Genomic DNA, 22,254 nt, shown 5'->3' with positions numbered 1-22,254 from the left:
CGGGCCTGCAATGCTCTACATCTGGCTAGCCATTCGGATTGCTTCCTTGTGCCTCAGGGTCTCTGTTAAATTAGAGGGCCCTTTGCTCACTGTCTGATATTTAAAAAGTTGTAATTTGTCCACACAAATTGTTCATACGAGTTTTACAACAACCCCAAACTGGAAACAAATCCGACCATGAAAAAGCAAATACACAAATTGGGGTATAGTCCAATTATTAAATACCATCTACACTAATAAAAGAGAAAAATGGTAATTGGCGTACGGCGATACCTTTTTCATTGGCTAATCAGGGCTATATGCAAATTAACTGCCAACTAAGATTGGCAGTTAACTGCCAACAAGATGGCGGCTAATTTGCATATGTAGGCACAATGCAGGGAGGCGAAAGGGAAAGCAGGAAGAAGCCCCCTGCCACTGACAGTGATCGGAAACCCAGGGGGTAGCTAAGAGCTGGGGGGCAGGGCAAAGGTGGCCCTGGGGCCGCCTTTGCCCTGCCCCCCAGCCATGATCAGAGAATCAGGCGCCTTTGCCACCCTGGCCAGTGATAGCAGGAAGTAGGGGTGGAGCCAGCGATGGGAGCTGGGCATGGTCGAAGCTGGCAGTCCCAGGAGCTAGGGGTCCCTTGCCTGGGCCTAAAGCAGAGCCCACGATCGCGGCGCCCCCTGCTGCCACTGCAGGTCCCCGCTGCCTGGGCCAGACGCCTAGGCCAGAGGTGTTAGGCCTGGGCAGGGGCGGAGCCTGCAACCGCGGGGAGCTGGGGGTCCCCTGCCCAGGCCTGACACCTCTGCCGGAGGCCTCAGGCCTGGTCAGGGGGCCGATCCGGTGATTGGTGATCGGAGGGTGATGAGGGTCAACTCCTCTGGCTGAGGCATCAGGCCTGGGTGGGGGGCAGAGCCGGGGATTGGGGGGATATGATGGTCCCCTTGCCCAGGCCTGAAGCCTGGGTCAGAGGCGTCAGGCTTGGGTGGGGGGTGGAGCAAGCAATCAGAGGGAGATGGGGGTCCCCTGCCCAGGCATGATTCCTGGGCCAGAGGCCTCAGGCCTGGGCGGGGGCCAGAGCCAGTGATCGGGGGGAGATGGGGGTCCCCTGTCCAAGCCTGACACCTCTGGCGGAGGCGTCAGGCCTGGGCAAGGGGCCGGTCAGGCGATCGGAGGGTGATGGGGGTCAACGCCTGAGGGCTCCCAGTATGTGAGAGGGGGCAGGCTGGGCTGAGGGACACTCCCCCCCCGCCCCCAGTGCATGAATTTCGTGCACCGGGCCCCTAGTCCTATTTAATAAAGAGCTAATATGGAAATGGTCATCACACTTTCATGCCCTCCAGTGCCAGGGACCTGAGGCCATGACCCCCTCCTCCCCCCGGCGCCGGGCTGGGGGACCTGAGGCTGCGCCCCCTGCCCTTCAGGGCTTGATGGGGGTGGGGCTGGCCAGGTATGAGTCTCACATGATTTCAAGGTGCATGCAGGTGGGTGGGGACTTGACTCTGGGTCCCATGGCATGCCCCAGACTCTGACACAAGGGAGATTTTGAAATACATTTTACTTATTTTCTTTCATCTCTGACACTTCGATTATAAAGAAAGTGTAAATAGCAATATTAAAATATTTCCCCTAATTAATTCCCTTTTAATGTGCATGAATTTTGTGCACCAGGCCACTAGTTTAACATTAAAAAGGAATGAACCCCTCATATACCTAATGACATGGATAAACCTTAAAAATAATATATGGAGAAAAAGAAGCCAGTTTTAAATCATTCTACTTATATAAAAGTCTACAAAAGACAACCTAATCTATAGTGACAAAAAGTACACCTGGTTGCATAGGGTGGGGGTTGTGGGAGCTAAGGGATGAGAAAGGAGCGCAAAAGAACTTTCTGGGTGACAGAAATGTTCTATACTTTGACTGTGGTGATGGTTACACGGATGCATACATTTGTATGCTTAAAATGGTGTTTTTTATTATATGTAAATTTACTTCAATAAAGGTGATTAAGAATGTATATAGATTAACCAGATAAATTTGTTCATAAAGCTAAGATTCAATCCCAAGTGTATGACTTGGGAGTCCTTGCTCTGAAATACTATGCTGAGTTTTTGTTGTAAATACATGCAAAACCTCTGGATTTATTTTGATCATCAGTTTATTTTGTTCCCAGAGACACTAAAGCTTGCAACAGATTGATGAATTTTAGAGGGAAGGGGGGTGGCAGGAAGAAATTAACCAAACAATTTATATGCATATATATGTAACCCATGGACAGACAACAGTGGGGTGAAGGCCTGGGAAGGGGGTGTGAGCAGGTAGAGGAGGTCAATAGGAGAAAAAAGGGGACATGTGCAATACTTCCAACAATAAAGATAAATAAATAAAAATAAATACATACAAAACCTCAAATAAGAAAATGATTGCTAAAAGTCTCTATAAGAGAATGAGTGTGTATGTGTGTGTGTATTTTGATAAGACTATCCTGCTTTAAATTCTTTGTGGGTATCTTATTTTGGAACTGGACTCAGAATCCAGTTATTAGTGATTCAAAGGAATCCATTTCATTACTCATAGTCAGTACACATTTTTGACCTGAAACAGCACTGGCCCTCATTGGTCACCCTCTGAATCACCAGGCTTAGAGCTTGATGAGTTTTATCTTTGCCTAAAATATCAAGATTTGCTACCATTAAGAAGAGCCAATGCCAAAACCGGTTTGGCTCAGTGGATAGAGCGTCGGCTTGCGGACTGAAGGGTCCCAGGTTCGATTCCGGTCAAGGGCATGTACCTGGGTTGCGGGCACATCCCCAGTGGGAGATGTGCAGGAGGCAGCTGATCGATGTTTCTCTCTCATCGATGTTTCTAACTATCTCTCTCCCTTCCTCTCTGTAAAAAATCAATAAAATATATTAAAAAAAAAAAAAAGAAGAAGAGCCAAGTTCACTTGCTGAAAGAATTTCTTAAATACCTGGGAAGTCCAGCCTCACTAGAATTTGTAAAACTGAGCGATCACACGAAAAGAGACATCAATTTTCTGTAAGTGTACGGGCTATTGCATATTGTAAAAAATCACATTTTACACTCACAGCTTTTATACTGTATGTTAGTGACTAGAGAGTTGATAGGATGTTGATAACTGCAATCAGTTCAGATTTCTATCATTAATTCCTATGTTGAAGACACTGATTACAACTTTTAAGATTTAGTAGGTCGAATTCAAGGTGACATTTAAACATTACAACTAATTTTCAAAAAAGAATATATATATATATATATATATATAATTGTGCTTGACATGTGGTTATAGTCACTGATATATGATTATGAGATAAACGAGTATTAACACAGATTAGTGATAATTTTATTACAAAATCCCTAATACATTTTCTCTAGCCCACTCAAGGTAATTTAATTATCTTCAACCCCAAACAGCTTTCTAACAACAGAGTTTGCATCTTTATCCTCATTTCGGGGAGCAGACAGTTGTGGTGTCTTCAAATATACTTCTAAGACTCATGTTTGGTGTTTCCCATTTTCAAAGCAATTCTCATTCAACTCAGCCTTCTCATTATGTTACCCACATTCTAAAAAAACAAGTACAAAAACTCCCATTAGCTCCCATCAAAGGCCAAAGAAAATACCAATAGTGGACTCTCTACTAGAATCTAATGGTTCTTAAGACCGTGGCAAAACCGCAAAACTACTCCAAATGTTACTCTCTTCATTAACCAATTATATCTGGTATAGAGGTAGCAGTCAAATAGTGCAAAAGCCATTTTCATTCTAGTTTGTGTGTGAAACCACATGCAAATTTACATATAAAATTATGTACTTGGGGATGAAAAAAGACAATAAAACAAAACCTCCCAAAGTGCAACAAACCTACCACTATCGTTCAAAGACCAGCATAGAGAAAACAACGATTCTCATTTGTAGAAAATATGTCTAAACCTCACATATCTGAAGGCATGAGCTGAACACAGATGGGGCAAGTGGGCATTTTGGATACGAGACAAGATGAAGCAAAGTCAAGCTGTTTGCTGCCAGGGCATCTGTCTCACTCTCCTACGTAGATGTTTACGTGAACTGCCCACCAGGAAAAAGGACAGAGGTGGAATCTCTGAATAATGTGAGGCTTACATCTTTTTTGTAACTGAGCAAGAAGATAAGCTCATTCTTCCCCAAAAGGCCTGAGGTGACCTCTGAAAATGGTTCCTATTCACTAGACCCAGAAAACCCCAAGAAATCATGCAAATTAAGAGGCTCAAATCTTCGTGTTCATTTTAAGAACACTGGTGAAACTGCCCAGGCCTTGAAGGGTATGCATATTCAAAAAGCCACCAAGTATCTGAAGGACGTCACTTTACAGAAGCAGTGAGTGCCATTCCGTCGTTACAGTGGCGGAGTTGGTAGGTGTGCCCAGGCAAAACAGTGGGGCTGGACACAGGGCCGGTGGCCCAAAAAGAGTGCTGAATGTTTGCTGCACATGCCGAAAAATGCCGAGAGCAATGCTGAACTTAGGGTTAGATGTAGACTCTCTGGCCATTGAGTACATTCAGGTGAACAAAGCTCCCAAGATGCGGCGTAGAACCTACACAGCCCATGGGCGGATTAACCCACACATGAGCCCTCCCTGCCACATGGGCATGATTCTTACTGAACAAGAGCAGACTATTCCTAAACCAGAAGAGGAGGCTGCACAGAAGAAAAAGATATCCCAGAAGAAACTGAAGAAATAAAAACTTATGGCGGGGAGTAAATTCAGCATAAAATAAATCTAATAAAAGTAAAAAAAAAGGAGGAGGAGGAGGGGGAGGAAAAAAAGGAGAGGGCGAGGGGGAGGAGCAGGAGGAGGGGGAGGGGGAGGAGGAGGAGAAAAGCTCATATATACAATGGTCAATAAGTACAAAAATGAATGGTTTTAAGTTAATACAGAGTAAATGAGTATGAGTGCACAGAGCATGGTATAAAACGAAATCTTGAAGGAAACACAGGCTGCATTTCCAGTGAGCAAATTTTATTAGGTAGAATCAAAAGCATTTACCCTCTCCCCCTTTTCTTTGCATTACATAAGAGAAGAACTGCCGAAACCGGTTTGGCTCAGTGGATAGAGCGTCGGCCTGCAGACTGAAAGGTCCCAGGTTCGATTCCGGTCAAGGGCATGTACCTGGGTTGCAGGCACATCCCCAGTGGGAGATGTGCAGGAGGCAGCTGATCGATGTTTCTCTCTCATCGATGTTTCTGACTCTCTATCTCTCTCCCTTCCTCTCTGTAAAAAAATCAATAAAATATATTTAAAAAAAAAGAGAGAAGAACTAAGGGCTCATTTCTGCAAATGAGACTAGGGCTGGAGTGAGGCATCTGATTCTCTATCAGCTCTGACACTGAGCAGATGGGTAGCATTTCACCTTGACCTTTCTCCAAAAACATGATGTGCAGATTACCCATTAAGGCCCATTATGTGGCTTTAACCATAGCTACCAACATCATATCAACATTCAAGGCAGCGAAGATGACATAGTATTTATAGAGTGAAAGAATAAAATGTAGCTTAGCTTTACCCTTCCAAGCGGTAACACATCAAATATCGCTTTATACACCCAAACCACATTTCAAAATCTTTAGTTTCAACGCACGGCATGCTTAATGGTTACAGCACTTCTATTTTTAATGTGCTACAAACCTATTTTACAAACTAGTTACAAAGCAAGACAGGTAGGTATTAAAAATGTATCGGAACATCTTACAATTACCAGCCCTACCAGTGCAAATAAAATGATGGCAATGAAAGGTAATAAAGGTTATTAAAAGTTAAGGTCTTGGAGGCTAAGAAGTCATGTTAGACTGTCAATTGTTTTCCCATGGTAGGAAATCAGTTAGAAAATTAAAAAAAAAATCTAGTAGTTTAGTTGTGGTCAAAGAAAGAGTCAGTGGGGATGGGGAGGTTTCAGCAACATGCTGGTAGAAAAAAAGAGACTTACATAGTCTGGGAGGGCAGTGAAATGGAAGGCGTGGTAACCTCGCTCACTTAGTTGTCATTGTTGATTTTCAATGACATTTTTTTCATTCTTTCGCCTAGTAAAGATGACAGAAGGTCCTAATTTATTATCTGACGTCTATTCCTGCTCCTAGATTTAAGAGCATTTAGCTGTATACAGTCATATAATCCAAATACAGACACTTTGAAAAAAACTAAAGCACGGATGTTGCACGCATTCAATTATAATTATAACTGTACCCGCAAACCAGAGATAAGGATGGGGTTGGGGTGGGGGGTGGTGAGAGTCAGCTCACAGCCTAGGTGATTGGGGGAGAGAGGGACCCTCTGATTAAAGCAGTAGAAAGAAGGGGGTAGATTACCACAAATAGCTAAGTTCTTCCTGAAATCATACTAGCTGCACATTCTTGAAGAATGCAGAATTAAAGTCCTCAGCATGGCTCTACATATCCAATGTACACACACAGAGCTGGTCCGAACGGCCATCACATGTCACAGTGGTGTCTACATTAGACGCGTTGTGCCGCTGAGGTTAGGATACATTTTATATGATGGGAAAACTAGAGTCCACACTTAATTAACATGACCTGGTTGATCACTGGGGCTTGACTGGAGGGGGAAAAAAGGGAGCAGTGCCAGTCCGCTTCTGTATGTGAATCCTCCCACGGCCGGATTAGATCAGGCAACATTGAGGCCAGATTAGATGGAGCCACGTCACGGGGCCTCTGACACTTCCTTCTACTTCATGCAGCCTGGGTTGGGCTAGCATGCTGAAGGTGCTCAGGAGATAGTTATGAATAAATAAACTAAGGGGCCACATAAGTTAAACTCTATGAAGAAAACCACCCAGGTCACAAAAGCCCTCGCTTCTACAGCTGATTTGCACATTTTAAGGAGCACAAGGGAGTAGGGAGATGAAAGAAAAAAACAGAAAAGACTTTTCATCAGAGGAAAGGGAAGGGATCAAAGGCAAAAAAAATAATACTGGGGGAAAAGCCACACCAAACAATTAAATGCCAAGTCATCTCCTGGCATTGCAAATGCTGGTCAGTAGCAAAACACTGGAATTTGGAGTTTAGTTCTGCAGTGGTGCCTATCACATCTGTTCATCTGGTCTCACACAAATACTTTCCTATTCTCATGCATAATCTCAAGTATATTCTTTAACAGGTGCATGATACTTATTTATTTATTCCATTTATTTTTTAAAAAACTACATCCAGAGGGCATTTAATGTCAAAAGGTGTCTGAAACTTAGCTAGAACAATCAAATTAGTGTTTAGTCAGTTTCTATAGGTATGTATTCACTGTTCTATGTTTATTTTGAAAACCAAATCCTCAAAAATAAATCACACACTCATCTCATCTATACTCTAACAGGTAGTTGATTATAATAATAATAATAATAATTATTATTATTATTATTACTCAAGAAGCAGCAGGATAGAATAATTGTTCCGTTAAAATGGTTAAAAATTAAGGTACCATTAGCGTAATACATGGCTGCCACCTCGCTCCCTTTGCTGAGGGCACCTACAGCGAAAGCACAGAGAAAGGAGGATGAGGTTTCGTGCACCTGGTTCATCAGTACGCAACTCCAGGGCAAAGCCTCTCCGAGAAACACATACACGAATTGGTTGCGAGCCACAATTTTCACTTTTTGCAAGGCCAACCTCCTGAATGAGAACCTGCCCATGCCAGTCATCAGGAAGCCAGCGGCTGCTTCTGGGGGGAATCTTGTCCATTTTCCAAGTCCCAACCCACATGAGTAACGATGGATCGAGTCTGCCTCGGGGAGAGGCCTCAACAACCTAGATCATCTGTTCTCTGCCTCGCAGGGCCCACATATGGGTATGTCTGAAGAAATGTGAGAACTCTGTGTGAAATGGACTTGGCAGTGTTTGGTAAGAGGTTACTCTTTAGGGTGTTCCCTTCCCTACAGTTACCAGTGATAAGCAAGATTCTCAAGTTTATCGATGGCGAGACCCCAAACCAAATTGGTTTCTACTCTGAGCTGCTTTGATGAGAAGGAAATTCTGATGTTGATACTGACTGTACCTACTGTAGAAGAACACCTACCAAGCAATTTGTGAAATTATTCTCATTTAAAAAAAAACACAAAGTGAAATTGCCCGATATGGCACAAAAGCAAGCCCCGGGCAGCACAGGTGTTTTGCAGTCCATTTCATGCTCATCCCACTGGGCTTTGGGACTGAGTGCTTGGGAAGAGGGAGAGCGCCCGGGGCTACACGCTTCTGTTTGGAGGCAACTTCCCTTTTCTTGTCTAAGGAGGAATGTTTGGCCATGTGTTCCTGCTAAGGAAGGTCGGCAAGAGCCGGCTGACCTAATTTAAAATACGAGCTCTCGCTGGGCTCTTGTTGCACGAACCTCTTCCAAGAATTAGCTATTTTTTTTATTTTTTGGTTTGTTCAGTTCTTATTTCATAAGAAGTCAGCCCATCTTTCTCCAGTCCTAGTGACCTGCATTCTCTCCTTCCCCCAAGCACATGGCTTCCCCTGCTAGCCTCTGTCTTAATCACTTTTATTTGTGGGACACTAGGGAGGGAATGGTAATGCTTAGAGTAGGAAAGAAAATCACTCCTTTTTTTTTTTTTTTGGAAAAATTCTTATTATGATCATGTTTAGATGAAATATGGGGCTTGCCATCAACAAAATTACAAAACAATTCCACTGGGAGTCCAGACCGTTCAGGGTAATTCATCTATGAAAAAGCGAACTTTAATTGTTACTCTTGGCAGCAAGCTAAGAAGAGAGTGAAATATTATACTAAATATTGCCACGTGCAACAGTAAAATGCTCTCTCCTCCCTGCCAGCAGTAGTGGGAAGCCCCCTTCAGAATCGGGTTTGGATCTGGAGATTTAGTCTAAATCCTCCATTTCCCCCTTTCCAAAACCAACAGAGGTTTTCAAAAGAGTTGCGTTTTTTATTAGAACCATTTGCTCTTTCTAAGTTGCCAAAAAGGAATAAGTAAAACTAAGACTTTTATTTGGGCTAAAGTTGATTCCTCAGCTTCGTGGAGGTCAATGTACTTAGTCTGTGAACTTTCTGCTGAGAAGTTCATTGCAGTGTTGAACCAGCCAAGCTTAAGTTTTGGTCCCTCCCCGCCCGCCCCCCCCCGCCCCCATCCCCACCCAACTCTACCCTCCAGCCTCATGGATTTATATAGTAGGAGTTGGGAGCATGTGGAAGCTAATCAAATGAAGCAAACAAGTGGCAAAATAACTGAATTTCAAGAACAATAGAAATTTAAAGTATTACAATTGCTATTTGGGGATCGAGTGTTCTGATTTGGGCTTCAGAGAATGTGACCCTGGCAAATACAACTTTTTAGATTAAAAGCTCATTGAACACTGCTGTGTTATATAGTTTATAAGCATGGAAAAGTATTCGATAATACTCAGAAACAAAGGGATATTCTTTTTCTAAAAACAGAGGGAAGTCTTCAGTGAAGATGTTAATCAAACAACTATTTTATATGGACTGCCTGCCTGGTATATTTATAGGTGTTGGCTAAGCATGAGACAATAACAAGCTATTTGCACATAATTTTTAAATTACATTTCCAGCATGAATATTTGCATACATTGGGTATAATTCACTAAGGCCATATTAAAATCATATGTAAGATAACATATGTATAATATTATTCAGCTTCTAAAATGGTTAAGTCGCAGAAGTTAGGGCCCAGAAAAATTAAATGATTTGTCCAGGATTATTTAGCATGCAACCAATGATCTGAAGACCAAAAGCTCAATTTTCAAGTACATATTTCCTATGCTATGAAATGTTTTTCATCCATAGGAATATATCATGATAATAAGATTATTTGAAAGTAAATTTAAGTCAAAGATATGACAAAGAGTAATCTTTGTTGAACTTAAGTTAATGGATTAAAACTGAGGTCATCTGAAACGTGAGTAAATTGAGTAAACTTTAGGACATCTGCTTTACCCAATTATTTCCGTTTTGTTATAATATGTTATGAATGACAACAAACACAATGGCTACCATTAATAAGACAGTTTGAGGAAACTATAATCTCTATCAGTCATAGGGAAAATACTTAGCTCTTAAATATATTATGCACAATTTCATACAGACTGCACATTATAAAGTTTCATAAGAACTTTTAGTTTATATAAAGTAATGCTTTAGAATTATGCCTGTTTTTCTGTTTACAGAAGTTGCAAAAAAAAACAAACAAAAAAAACACACAAAATGTATAGAAAGCATGACCCAGCAACTAATAGTACTGCAGTCAACAAAATATACCAATTATTATTTAAGAGAAGGTAAATAACTACAGAAGGTGAGGAATTTTAAATACATTATTACAAATAGCACTCAGATAATCAATGTCAGAAAATAAACCAATCAGGAGCCCCATAGGTGACTATACTTGGGAGTTGGTTATCTTTTAAGAAATTAACATATGACGTGGGAAGCCAAGGACATCTGCCTTACGTGTATTATTTAATTTTTTTTAAAAAAAGAATCTGCCTTTGATTTATCAAAAGATCTAGCTCTCCATGTGTTAGCACACAATTGAAAGTTTCTTTTGAGGCATTCTAGTTCCTGCTCTCCTTTTAATATGGGGGGGGGGAAGAAAAATATTTTGCCTGTGACAGAATATGAAAGAAGTTCTCACCCTTAAAACCAGCAGCATTGGTTTTCCAGTCATTAGCGTTCAAATGTCCTGCACGGGAAGTCCTGACAATAACATGCTGCACGTCTCTCCAGGTCAGAAACGGACTGGGGAAAGACAAGGTAAGAATCATTGTACCAAAAAAAAAGAAAAAGATGGGGGAAGCAGAGTCACAAGCAAATTTAAAAAGCAAAAGCAAAATGGCAAATTACTAAAAACCAAGGGTGAGCGATTTGGGTTTGGGCTCAGCAAATGCCAAATGCTGCTCTTGTTCTCAACATGGAGAAGGGACATTCGTCTGAGGGAGGCAGATCATGTAACCTTCAATTTATAATGAATAGTGTGGGATTAGCCAGTGTAATTTCATTTTGAAAAGGGGGAGGATTTCCAGTTTCCTCGACAAAACGGCTCCCAATTCTGGCCCTGCTATCCTTTTTGTAAAAGCTCGCAACATCATTGGAAAATTACACTAAGCTCATGTCAAAACTGAAGGCCTCGGGAACATCCCTCGTTCAGATGTAGAGCCGGGCAATTGCTTTGTAATCTAACAAAGACCTTAGCAACGTTTAACACTCTGCACGCATACGTGGGATATGGAAAAATGGTCAACGAAAACCAACAAATCCCCATTTTCAGCTTCTTAAAAAAAGAGAATGTGGTACAAGGGCCCAACGCTGGGTTCCAAGTCACAGACAGCGATGGGGGATTCTGAATTTGCAATAAGTAGTTATAATATGAAATTATTGGGTACCTATTTCTCATGGCTCTCAGCACTGAAAAGGACAACGACTATCGAACAAAAGATACTTTCTTTGGAGAACTGCAGTGCTAATCTAAACACACAGCAAACAAACCCAAATACATAGTCACAGACTTTTGCTCTTTTTTGAAGAATACGGAAATACTGGACGGCCTCTGACTCAGTGCATGCATGGAATTCTAATCGGGACACTTGTTCAATTTAGTCTTGAATGTGAGCTACGACAATCTCTTAAGTAGGAAATACAATCATTATCTTGCAACTTGTGCAGTTATTTTCTTTCTTGTCCACCACCGTCATTTTAGAAGGATATTTGCAAAGGATGGGTCAGCACATTTGGGCAAGGGAGACAATGACTCACTGCCTTCCTTGAGATGTGACAGGGGCTCATGGCAGACTCTGTGCCCTGTCACATGCACACGGGTGAACACTGGCATGTCCTAGGGAGCAGGAGAGTCTGGTATCTTACTTGTAGCTAATTTTCTTTTTATTTGTTTAATTTTTCCAATTACGGTTGACATTCAATATTTATATTAGTGTCAGGTGCACAGCACAGTGGTGAGACAATTATATAATTTAACAAAGTGATTAACCCCAATAATTCAACTGTACCTAATTTTCAATGCTTCACTTTATACTACAGTTTCCCCACCACAACCACCGCGTACACGTTTTTGTGGGTGGTCTCCTAACGAGAGGAAGCCCAATGTTCAGATTCTGGCTCCTTCTTTTCCTTCCGATGTGAAACTGACTTCCCGAAGTTTCCCCACTTAGAATGTGGATGCTAATGTCTACTTTACTTCATCGTACCAACTGAATCAAAGTAATGCCAAGTACTTAACCTATTTTTCTAGTGCATAAGAAGTACAGAAGAAGTGGTAGGCAGTACAATGTTTTGCTAAATTACGAACCACAGCTCCTACTTGGTGGCTTGAAAATGAATAATACTGGAAGATGAAATTCCTACAGAGGTCTGATGCCTATTTTTTATGACCTCTGATTAAAAATGAAAGGCAAGTTATGACTCTCATTTTCAAAGTTTTCAGAGGGGGCAAGATTGGATCTAGACTATTTTTTAAGGCTGCATTAACAAAAGAACCCAATATTAAGGAAATTAAAACCCAACCACATGAATTTTTAAAATACGAGAGCAATGCAAACATAATCACTGCGTTTTGTTTTAATACAATACTCGTTAGGAACCAATTTAGAGCCCGATAAGGCAGGAAACTCTGAAGAAAGGGAGGGAGGCTGTGTGATGCATCCCTGGAAGCAGGGGAGTTTTGCTTCTAAACCAAATAGCACGCTTTGGCCCTCTGCTGACGAATATGGAATCCACAGAATAATTCAGTAGACTCAATGCACCACTGCAAGGAAAATTAGGAAATGAATCAAGGGGCAATTCTGAATGTTAGTCTCAAGGTAAGATGTTCTAGCTCTGCCTGAGAAGTGATGCCAATCTCCTCTTTCCCCGTGTAGTTACTGGGTGAGGGGCTAAAGCAACAACAACAAAAGCTCAGTCTGGATAAACATTCCAGCCACTTATTTATGGTAAAGCAGAATCCGTGAAAATGTTTTTATTTTCTCATGAGCAAATGGCAAGACACCTAAAATTATACTAGAATTTGACAAACATGTCTAAATCAACCTAGTGATTTTCAAATAATATTTAACGCACAGTTAAAACTTCCATATTCTAAATCTTATCCTTTGGGGGAACAAGAGAAGAGAAATAAGTTTCCCACATTACCCTCTGCACCAAGGCAAGCATCCTCAGAAATATGAAGTACAAGGTTTTGACTCTTGGGAACCTGAGCACTAAAAATATAATAATAGTAACAGGACAGGGAAACTGTATTTTGTACCCTAAGCAGTTGTATCCAGGCAGACTCGGGAAGCCTTCTGCATTCAACTCAGCCTGAAGAAATGAGTTACTTGCTCTCATGCTGAGTTGCAAAAGCTAGTTCTTCTCGAAGTGCTTACAATTAGAGGGAAGAAATTAGCTTCAGGAAATTGGAACTACACAGGGAACGAAGCAGGCATTTAGAAAATCCTACTCAGAAATGATTTAATTTCTGCGGAGATCATACAACTTCAGAAATGATTTAATTTCAAAATTTCCTGAATTTCAACAAAATAAAGTGAGGAAGATAATATGGAAAACCAGCGGATTTGGACTCAGTGGTTTCTCTACCTGTGGAAGGGTAACCAGCCCAGGCAAAGGCCATCAGGGAATCTGCTATCCTGAGAGAACTTTTATTGGTGGAGAATTCTGATTCGCGTTTGATAACCCATGCATAGTTATGCTCACAGGGATCACATAGAGGCAAAGAAGTCCAACTATCAGACATCTGGTAAACCACAGACAGAGTGAAAGCGGAGACGTTCCAGGAAGTGTGCAGTTCACAGTAGTAGTGTAGGACCCCCTAGCCCTGGGCCCACGCTTCACTGGCCTCTAAAAACCAAGACCCCTTGCACCTCCAAGAACAGGAAGACGGAGCACCAAGAGCTTTGGGGCCAGCAATGATCTAGAGGCTACAAGTCTAACCGACATGGAGAAAAAGAACAAGTTTCTCTCAGCCCTGAGTATGGTAACCACTGTCTCATAAGAAGTTACAAGCGGTAATGCCACACGTCTGTCATGTTTCTTCTTGGACTTACTGCAAATTACCCGTGGATGATAATATACACAAAAAGGGTAACATTTATAACTGCCTGTACATGTGACCTTTCAAGGCAATAAAACACACACAATTTTATGGGGATTCTTGTATATGTAATTTTATCCTGTTAGGAAGTTTTGCATCCTTTAAGGACCTTGTAATAATAACCAACATTTAGTAAGCGCTTGGTCAGGTCCAGGTACTGCATGTGGGTCTGTGCATTACTATAGTATAATTTGAAAAAATTGTATCATATAAGTAAACTTTTATTCCCATTTCATAGATGACAAAACTGAGGTTTTGAGCTACACACAGTAACTCAAGTACGTACAGGTAGTAGTAAGTGGTAGCGCTATAATTCAAATGAGCTATACTTGGCCCCAGAGTGTATGCTATCAGTCACTATTTAACACCATCTCCAGATGGACCCACACAGGTGAAACTGACATACACACCGTGGTTTGTCAGATGGATCTTTGACAACTGGATCAGGAAGCCAAGTGTAGTATATCATGTTCCCATGGCCACACCCTTTTTGTACCCACAATGTCTCTCTCTCTCTCTACTCACTTGTCTAATTTTTACCATAGAATTCAGGAGATTCTTGAGTCTTAATTTCACTTTAAGGTTCCAACAGCCCAACATGAGCACACCCCATCAAGGGTAAACAGACAGATATAAAGTGAGGAAAAATCATCTTATTTTAAAAATATAATATTTGATTCTTATACCATGTCATACCATTATTCCATTATTTCCTAATGTACTGTTGTGACCTTGTCACCTTGCCTGACAAGCTCACAGTTTGATGTGGTTTACAGCCTGGTCAGGGAACTTCAACTGGACCTCATCCCAAAGCCCTTCTAGTTTCCAGCTGCAAAAACAGGGTAATTGAGGATGCTCACACTACCTGTTTTCATTACATTTTTGCTCTGAGCATTTCACAGTATTTCATGGGTCCATCAGTGGGTTTAGAAGAAGTAGGTCTATCCTAAAAGAGATATTCTATCTAGCTCTTTTTGTTGGGTTTCTAAGTATCACTGCTAACATTTAAATTTAAAAAAAAATTCACTCCCTAAGAGTTTCCCCAGACAATTCTGCACATGTGTGAGTGCTGGAAATAAAACTGTACTTGGTGGCCCTTAAAAACAAGGACCAATACTGAATCTTGAGTGACTGACTCACCTGCATTAACCAAAAAGAAAAAAAAAACACCAAAAAACCACACACACACAAAAACAAACGAACAAACAAACAAAAATCTAACCTTTCCCTCACCGCCCCCTCCCCACCAATGGTTTTATAAACATAAGCATTTAAGGGGCAATTGAGAAAAAGGACAACACAATTACATCTTAGTACAGAAAATGAATGTATCAACAACAAACGGAATGACAGCAATTCCTGATACTGAAACTGTTTCCTAAACAGGACAATCTGCTTTAAATACAAGAGTGATTCTGCCTAATGCAATGATGGGCAATTGCGTGGACCAGACCTGTGGGGAAATTGCACGACCAATCAGCGGTCATCCAAATATCCAACTTACTAAGTGTTCAACAAAATATCTAAGACAAAGCCAGTCTCCTTTGATGTTTCTTAAGACTGTGTAAAATAGAAGTGGGAACAAGTAGCCAGAAAAATGATATCGTTGTAGAGACGCTAAATAAGTCAGTATTTATGGAAAAAGAATTGGTGAGCTGGAACAACACCGATGAGGCAGGAAGTGTTTAAAGCATGCTGAGATTGGTAAGAGCATTATTCTGGCTGCAGCCAGTGCCAATGATGATGCAAGAATGATATGTGGACCATCCCACAGAGGAAACCAATCTTCTCTTGTTGGTTAATGAAGACCCGGAAAGGACTGTCATTCCCAGTGTGAGCAGGAGTAGATATTGCTAACGGGAGTGCATCTGTTTTGTTCTGGGTTCTATATTAATCCAAAAGTTCCAGGACTAAAGTGGGGCTGTAGTAACAGAAAACACAGGTAACAATACCTCCAGGTTTAGAAATGTGACTTGTATGGGTATCACTGGACACCTACAAAGGACCCTTTTGCTTTTTTGTTTCTGTTTTGTTGTTGTTGTAGACTGTCCAGCACTTGGCATGAAGAAACAAGCAATTTTAAACTAACTGACCTGGGTCTATAAGAAGACACTGACATTCCCATTATTTCTATTTCTCATTTAAATCTGTTCTCAAAATAATAATAAATGGAGTCTCTACTCACATGAGAATGGTGTAATTATGCATGAGAGTCAGGAAGACGAGTTAAATCAGGACCTGCTACCACACAGTCCTGTAACCCTGGGCAATTTACTGAATCTCCCTGGCACTCAGTTTTCTCAACTGAAATGTGGAGACACCCTATAAAATGGTTGTGAGAAGTTCAGGGAATAAAGTGCCAGGCACAGATAGGCTCCCAAAGACAACAGTCATTATGACTTACCAAAATGAATAACTTTTCATCTCAGAATTGGAAGGACCATTTCTGAATTTATACTAGCCTTTGACGAGTCCCTACTTAATGACGCTTTCTTCTATGCTCCTAAACGTTAATAGTATGTTTTTTTTTAGCTTCTGTAACACACGAACAAAAATACCATTCTCAACACCTTGGTATAGGTTTGTTTAGTGAAATAATAATGCTGCTAAGATCTGTCAAAAAGATAGGTGTTAACAAGCCAGTGGCGTAGGTGGGAAGCTGACTGGCTGAGGAAGAAACTGTACCCATTGCAACAAGTCCTCTGCTGGTGGCAGAGCCTCCCACTTGACGGCGGTCCCTGATGTGAGGCAGAGGATGGAGAGGGGGCGATGGTCTTTGGTTTGATAGCGGAGTGCTTTATGGCACCACATATTACAACGAGGACTTCGTGCCTAATTATGCACATCACTGAACTGCCCGACGGGAATGTTTTTGAAACTTCTACACAGTTCAGGGATTCGCAGAGTTGAAGCCTTGGCTGTACGTCTGTTATTACTATTATTCTAAATCACAACGTTTTCCTTTTTTTAATAGTTGATACAAAGAATTAAAATAATGCTTTTCTACACACTTATCAAAGCATATCTTTAAACAAGGATTTTCAATGTCCTGCTTTAATTTTAAACTTTTAAGTGAAAATCACTAAGCACTTTGGATTCTAGAATTTTAAGTAAATGTTATTCTATTTAGAAACTCCTGGTTTATTATGTCAACTCTGAATAGTCTTTCTAATTAGACATCAATAGTAACAAAAATATTTTTTTTTAAATTACAGGTTGTACATACACGCACACACATTCACACACATGCAGAGGAAAAGATTGACTAAGATTAAGAGAAAACAATGGCAAAAATATGGCTGATGTGACTGGAATGAGAAAATAATTTTTAACTGCGACACATTTTACATTAAGAAAACAAAGCTGACTTGTCACTTCAAGGAAAGAAGAAGGGGGAGGATTAACAACCTCCCCCCCCAAAAAATCCACCTCAGCTCTGTTTCCCTGTCTGTGTCCTGAATTAAAGACCCAAGATATTCATTGGCTAAAAAAAGCAGGCACATAGTTCTCTACTGGACAAGTCCCCCTTTTATATTTTCAAGGCAGCCCACACATTTATTCTGGTATCTATCCCATCCCTGTTTTCAGAGTCTCAACTCCAGAAAGTATGGCGGGAAATAGGGGGCAAATTCCAGTGTTCTTTTTCATTGTCTCTCCTACTCTGACCGTTGAGATGCCAAAATCCTGTTTTCCCAAACACCCAGATAGTGAGTGATTGGATGCACAGGAGACAGAGTTCTGACCAGTAAAACACAAGTGGAACTCCACTGGGCACTTCTGAGAAAGCCCCTGTGTTCCTACGTTAGGGACTGCCTAACCCTCCTTCATCCTTTCCTTCTTCCTGTTACCTGAAGGTGGCTACGAGGGCTGGAGCGGCAGCAGCCATCAAGAAAAGATGAAGAGAATGTCATGGACGCTGGCATCGATAGCCTTGAGCTTCTGAACCAACACCTTGATTTGGGGATTTCCTGTTGTACCAGCCACACTTTCTTGCTACTGAATGTAATTCCTCAAAGATGTATCTTCAAAAGTACGGAGTATTAGATAGTATTTATTGAGTGTACCAAGCATACTGTGAGAAGTACTCTATATTCATTATTTCATGAATTTCTCATGACAATTTTGTGAGGTACTATTATTACTTTCATTACCAATACAAGGACCACCAAAGCACAGAAAGTTTAATGATGCCACTCAGGGTCACATGACTAGCAAGAGCTGGAACTAGCCACGGGCAGTCTGACTGCGGAGCCCTAGCTCTGACCACCGCCACTGTCTTGTACTAGAGGGGCCGCAAAGGGAAGTCAGGTTAGCAGGGCTTTATGAACTGGCCCACAAACCTCCAGCTTTGATAGTAGGATAGGAAGTGATACCATCCACACCCAGCAGATTCATTGTGGAGGGATGTCTGCCAGAATCTCCAAATTGACTGGGGGTTTTGCCCATCACCCCACCCCTTCCAACGGCAGAGGTGCGTAGATCTGTGCTTGGATGCTGAGTAGAGCAGGGACAGCACCACACAGTGTATGACGCCAAAGTTTCTCATTGAGAATGAATAATTGAAAGGGATAAAAAAGCCAAAATTGGAGACAAAGGAAGAAAGAAAGGAAGAAAAGGGAAAACACATAAAAGGAGAGTACAAGGGACAGGAGAAAAAAGGCAAGAGAAAGAAAAAGAGAGGACAGCAGAGAAGAAAAACAACAATACTGTAGAGCCTATGGAAAGAAGAATGCAGAAAAAAGCAGTGCGTCAATAAATAAAGCAAGCTGAGATGGCAAACTGGAAGCCAAGAGAAAGGAAGATTACAAGGACTGTGGGGTGGTATTAGCAAAAGCAACGTTTGCATTGGAGAAAGTAAACTGATGGGGTATGGATATTGTGGAATTGATACTGTGGAAAATTGAGTTAATGGTGTAGAAGATAATGAGAACTTCCAGAACATGTTTTTAGGAAAATAATTAAGAAATGGCAAGGAAAGACAAGACGATAGATTTGGAGAAAAGAAACAGAAGCCCATTTTAGGACAATAGCTTTGTCTTCCTCTGAGGACTACCATCTGCTGAGTCTTCACTGTTTATTCACTAGGTGCTCTCCTGGGTGCCCTACATAGTACATTACTTCACTTGACGCACACACAAAGTCCCATGAGGTAGAGAGCATTATTATTTCCATTTTATAGATATAGAAACTAAAGATTGGGAAGGTTAAATATCGTTTCCAAGGCCAAAACAGGGAGAACCAGAACGGGCTTTGAAGCTAGGTCTCTCAGACTCCAGGGCCCAATCTCTGAAGTTTCATGGTAGATTTTGCTAGTAATTCCAGATAGGCTGAAAGGACTCAATATGTTTCTGGAAATATTAAGACTTGTACCCCTTGGACTCATCCTTAAACATATATATTTCCATTACAAATAAAAATAAAAAATATCCTAAGAACTGCTTTTCAGCATGAAAACAAAACAGGATTTCTGTCCTAAGATTTTCTCTGCAAAGCTAATTTCAGCAGACAATGAAAAGAACAGTTAAGCTATTGGAAGGAATCAAACTCAAGAATTTTATACTAAGCTCCTTGTCCTTCATGAGTAAATGCAGAAGACACATCTGCAGGACTGAGAAAGTATATGAATCCACCTCTCTACAAACACACACTCTGCAAGCCACAGTAAAACACACAAATAATTTAAAGACCCATTCCAGGAGACGAATAAATAAGTCAAAATTAAAGACCCTAGAATATGCAGTTGCTACGAACAAGCTACTAATGATCCTAAGATAGATTACGCACAGAGTTAAGATTTAATAATTGAAAGAATGGTAAGAAATAAATGAACTAAAGTAGTCTGTTGCATAAATCCAGATTATAGCATGAAAGATGGAGAAATGAGTATAAATAGAAGTGGGAAGTAAATGTAAGCCAAGTTTACATAGTGAGGAGTGAAGGGGATAACTTCCTTATTATAAAATTCTAGAGGCCCGGTGCACAAAAATTTGTGCACTGGTGGGGGGGGGTCCCTCAGCCTGGCCTGTGCCCTCTCGCAGTCTGGGACTCCTCGGGAGATAACTACCTGCTGTCTTAGGCCTGCTCCTGGGTGGCAGAGGGCAGGGCCAATCCCTGGGTGCAGCCCCTGGTTGGGCTCAGAGCAGGGCCGATTGGGGAGTGGGGGCGCCGCCCCCTGTCATGCACAGAGCAGGGCAGATTGGAAGGTTGTGATGCCACCCTCAGTCATGCTCAGGGTAGGGCCGATTGGGGGGTTGGGGCACTGCCCCCTGTCACACTCAGGGCAGGGCCGATGGGGAGGTTATGGTTCTACCCCGTCACACACAGAGCAGGACCCGTGGGGGGCAGTTGGGGTGTTGCCCTCTATCACCCACAGAGCAGGGCCGATCAGGGGGTTGGGGCAACGCCACTGTCACACTCAGTGCAGGGCCGATGGGGAGGTTATGGCTCTACCCCGTCACACACAGAGCAGGGCCCGTAGGGGGCGAGGGGGTTGGGGCGCTGCACCCTGTCACACACAGAGCCGCAGGGCGATCAGGGGGTTTGGGCGCTGCCCCCTGTCACGCTGATCCCAGTGCCGGGAGGCCTCGCGGCTCCGCTGATCCCAGTGCTGGGAGGCATATTACCCTTTTACTATATAGGACAGAGGCCTGGTGCACGGGTGGGGGCCGGCTGGTTTGCCCTGAAGGGTGTCCTGGATCAGGGTGGGGGTCCCCACTGGGGTGCCTGGCCAGCCTGGGTGAGGGGATGATGGCTGTTTGCAGCTGGTCACACACCCTTCAGGGTGGGGCTCCCCACTGGGTTGCCTGGCCAGTCTGGGTGAGGGGCTGAGGGCTGTTTTCAGGCTGGCAGGTGACTGAAGCTCCCAACCTGTCCTTTTTTCCTTTTTTTTTTTATTCTGGGCCAGCTTTAGCTCTGAGGCTCGGCTCCAGCTATGAGACCTCCGCTGCTAAAAGCAGGTTTCTGGCCTTTGTTTACCTTCTGTATTTGAAACAATGTTGCAGTCCTGCTGGCTGAAGCCCGGGGTTTTGTTTAGCTTCTATATTTGTTACAGTGTTGCTTAGAGTGCACCTGAGAGGCTGGCAAGGCAGGCGGAGAGGCTTGGCTTCCTCTGTCACTGAAGCAAGCAAGCCTCCCTGTTCACATCAGCTGCCAGGCTGCCGGCTGCCATCTTGGCTGTCAGTTAATTTGCATATCTCCCTGATTAGCCAATGGGAAGGGTAGCAGTTGTACGCTAATTACCATGTTTCTCTTTAATTAGATAGGATATTTGTTTGTAGATATCAGCTTTTATGTAAAAAAGTGAACATTTTTAAATTTATCATAATTATTTAAAAATAAACTTTTAACTTAAAAACATGAAATATATAAACTAAAAATTAAAGTGTACATAGATTTTCCCACAACACAACAAAAATGTATGAGTGGCAAAATCAGTTGCAAACATTAAAACATTTGAGACAAAAAAAAAACAAACCTGTAAGGGACAAAGAAGTACAATTTAGGTGAAAGATAAGATGCTGTCTATAATAAATATCTAACTGCACGTCATTTCTGCATCAAAATGAGTAGATCAAGGACTATAAGAAAAAAAGAAGTAACTGATGGAACCACACGAGTGTTCAGGTAGTTTAATCCATTTATTTCAGGAGAAAGAATACAGAGGATTTGTTTAGATAATAGATATAATTTAATAATATTATATGTCCTACAAAAAGGAATATTGAAAAGAAAAAGAATTCATAGCTCAACTCAAGAGTTTTGAAAGAAAAGGTGAATACATATTGCGCCAAAAGAAAATCTCATCAACTGCCCTAATTAAAAACAATACCTCACAAACCACCAGTGTGGTTGATGATCGAACCTTATTATCTGACCACAATGTGGTGGGAAAATAAAAGTCAATAATAAACCTCAATAAAGTTTGTTAAAAACTTAAATTTTAAACAACTGTCATTCTACCAAGAGGAAGCCAAAACATCATTAGAAAAAAATCACATCCAAAAGTGTGTTCAGAGGTAAATAAACACCTTTAAAAAAATTGTATTAACGCCGAAACCGGTTTGGCTCGGTGGATAGAGCGTCAGCCTGCGGACTGAGAGGTCCCGGGTTCAATTCCGGTCAAGGGCATCTACCT

At 41.8% G+C, this 22,254-nt stretch overlaps 1 protein-coding gene and 1 pseudogene across 5 annotated transcripts in view; one reads left to right on the top strand and one right to left on the bottom strand.

The window, feature by feature from the left end:
• The window catches only part of PCSK5 (proprotein convertase subtilisin/kexin type 5), a gene marked incomplete at its 3' end in the record, with an annotated part of 420,910 nt that overhangs the window by 192,810 nt on the left and 205,846 nt on the right, over positions 1-22,254 (bottom strand). For all 4 annotated transcript variants that reach the window (XM_081103066.1, XM_081103067.1, XM_081103068.1 and 1 more), the window contains exon 10: positions 10,656-10,759. In XM_081103066.1, the coding sequence (XP_080959192.1) occupies positions 10,656-10,759 (104 nt within the window). The remainder of the gene's footprint in view (positions 1-10,655; positions 10,760-22,254) is intronic.
• Positions 4,208-4,727, top strand: LOC308527664 (large ribosomal subunit protein uL22-like; annotated as a pseudogene). The gene has a single exon. The product of its transcript is annotated as a large ribosomal subunit protein uL22-like (transcript).

This window comes from Myotis nattereri, assembly GCF_964212035.1.
Source record: "Myotis nattereri genome assembly, chromosome: 12".
Taxonomy (NCBI): domain Eukaryota; kingdom Metazoa; phylum Chordata; class Mammalia; order Chiroptera; family Vespertilionidae; genus Myotis; species Myotis nattereri.
This window is presented reverse-complemented; position numbering and strand designations above follow the sequence as displayed.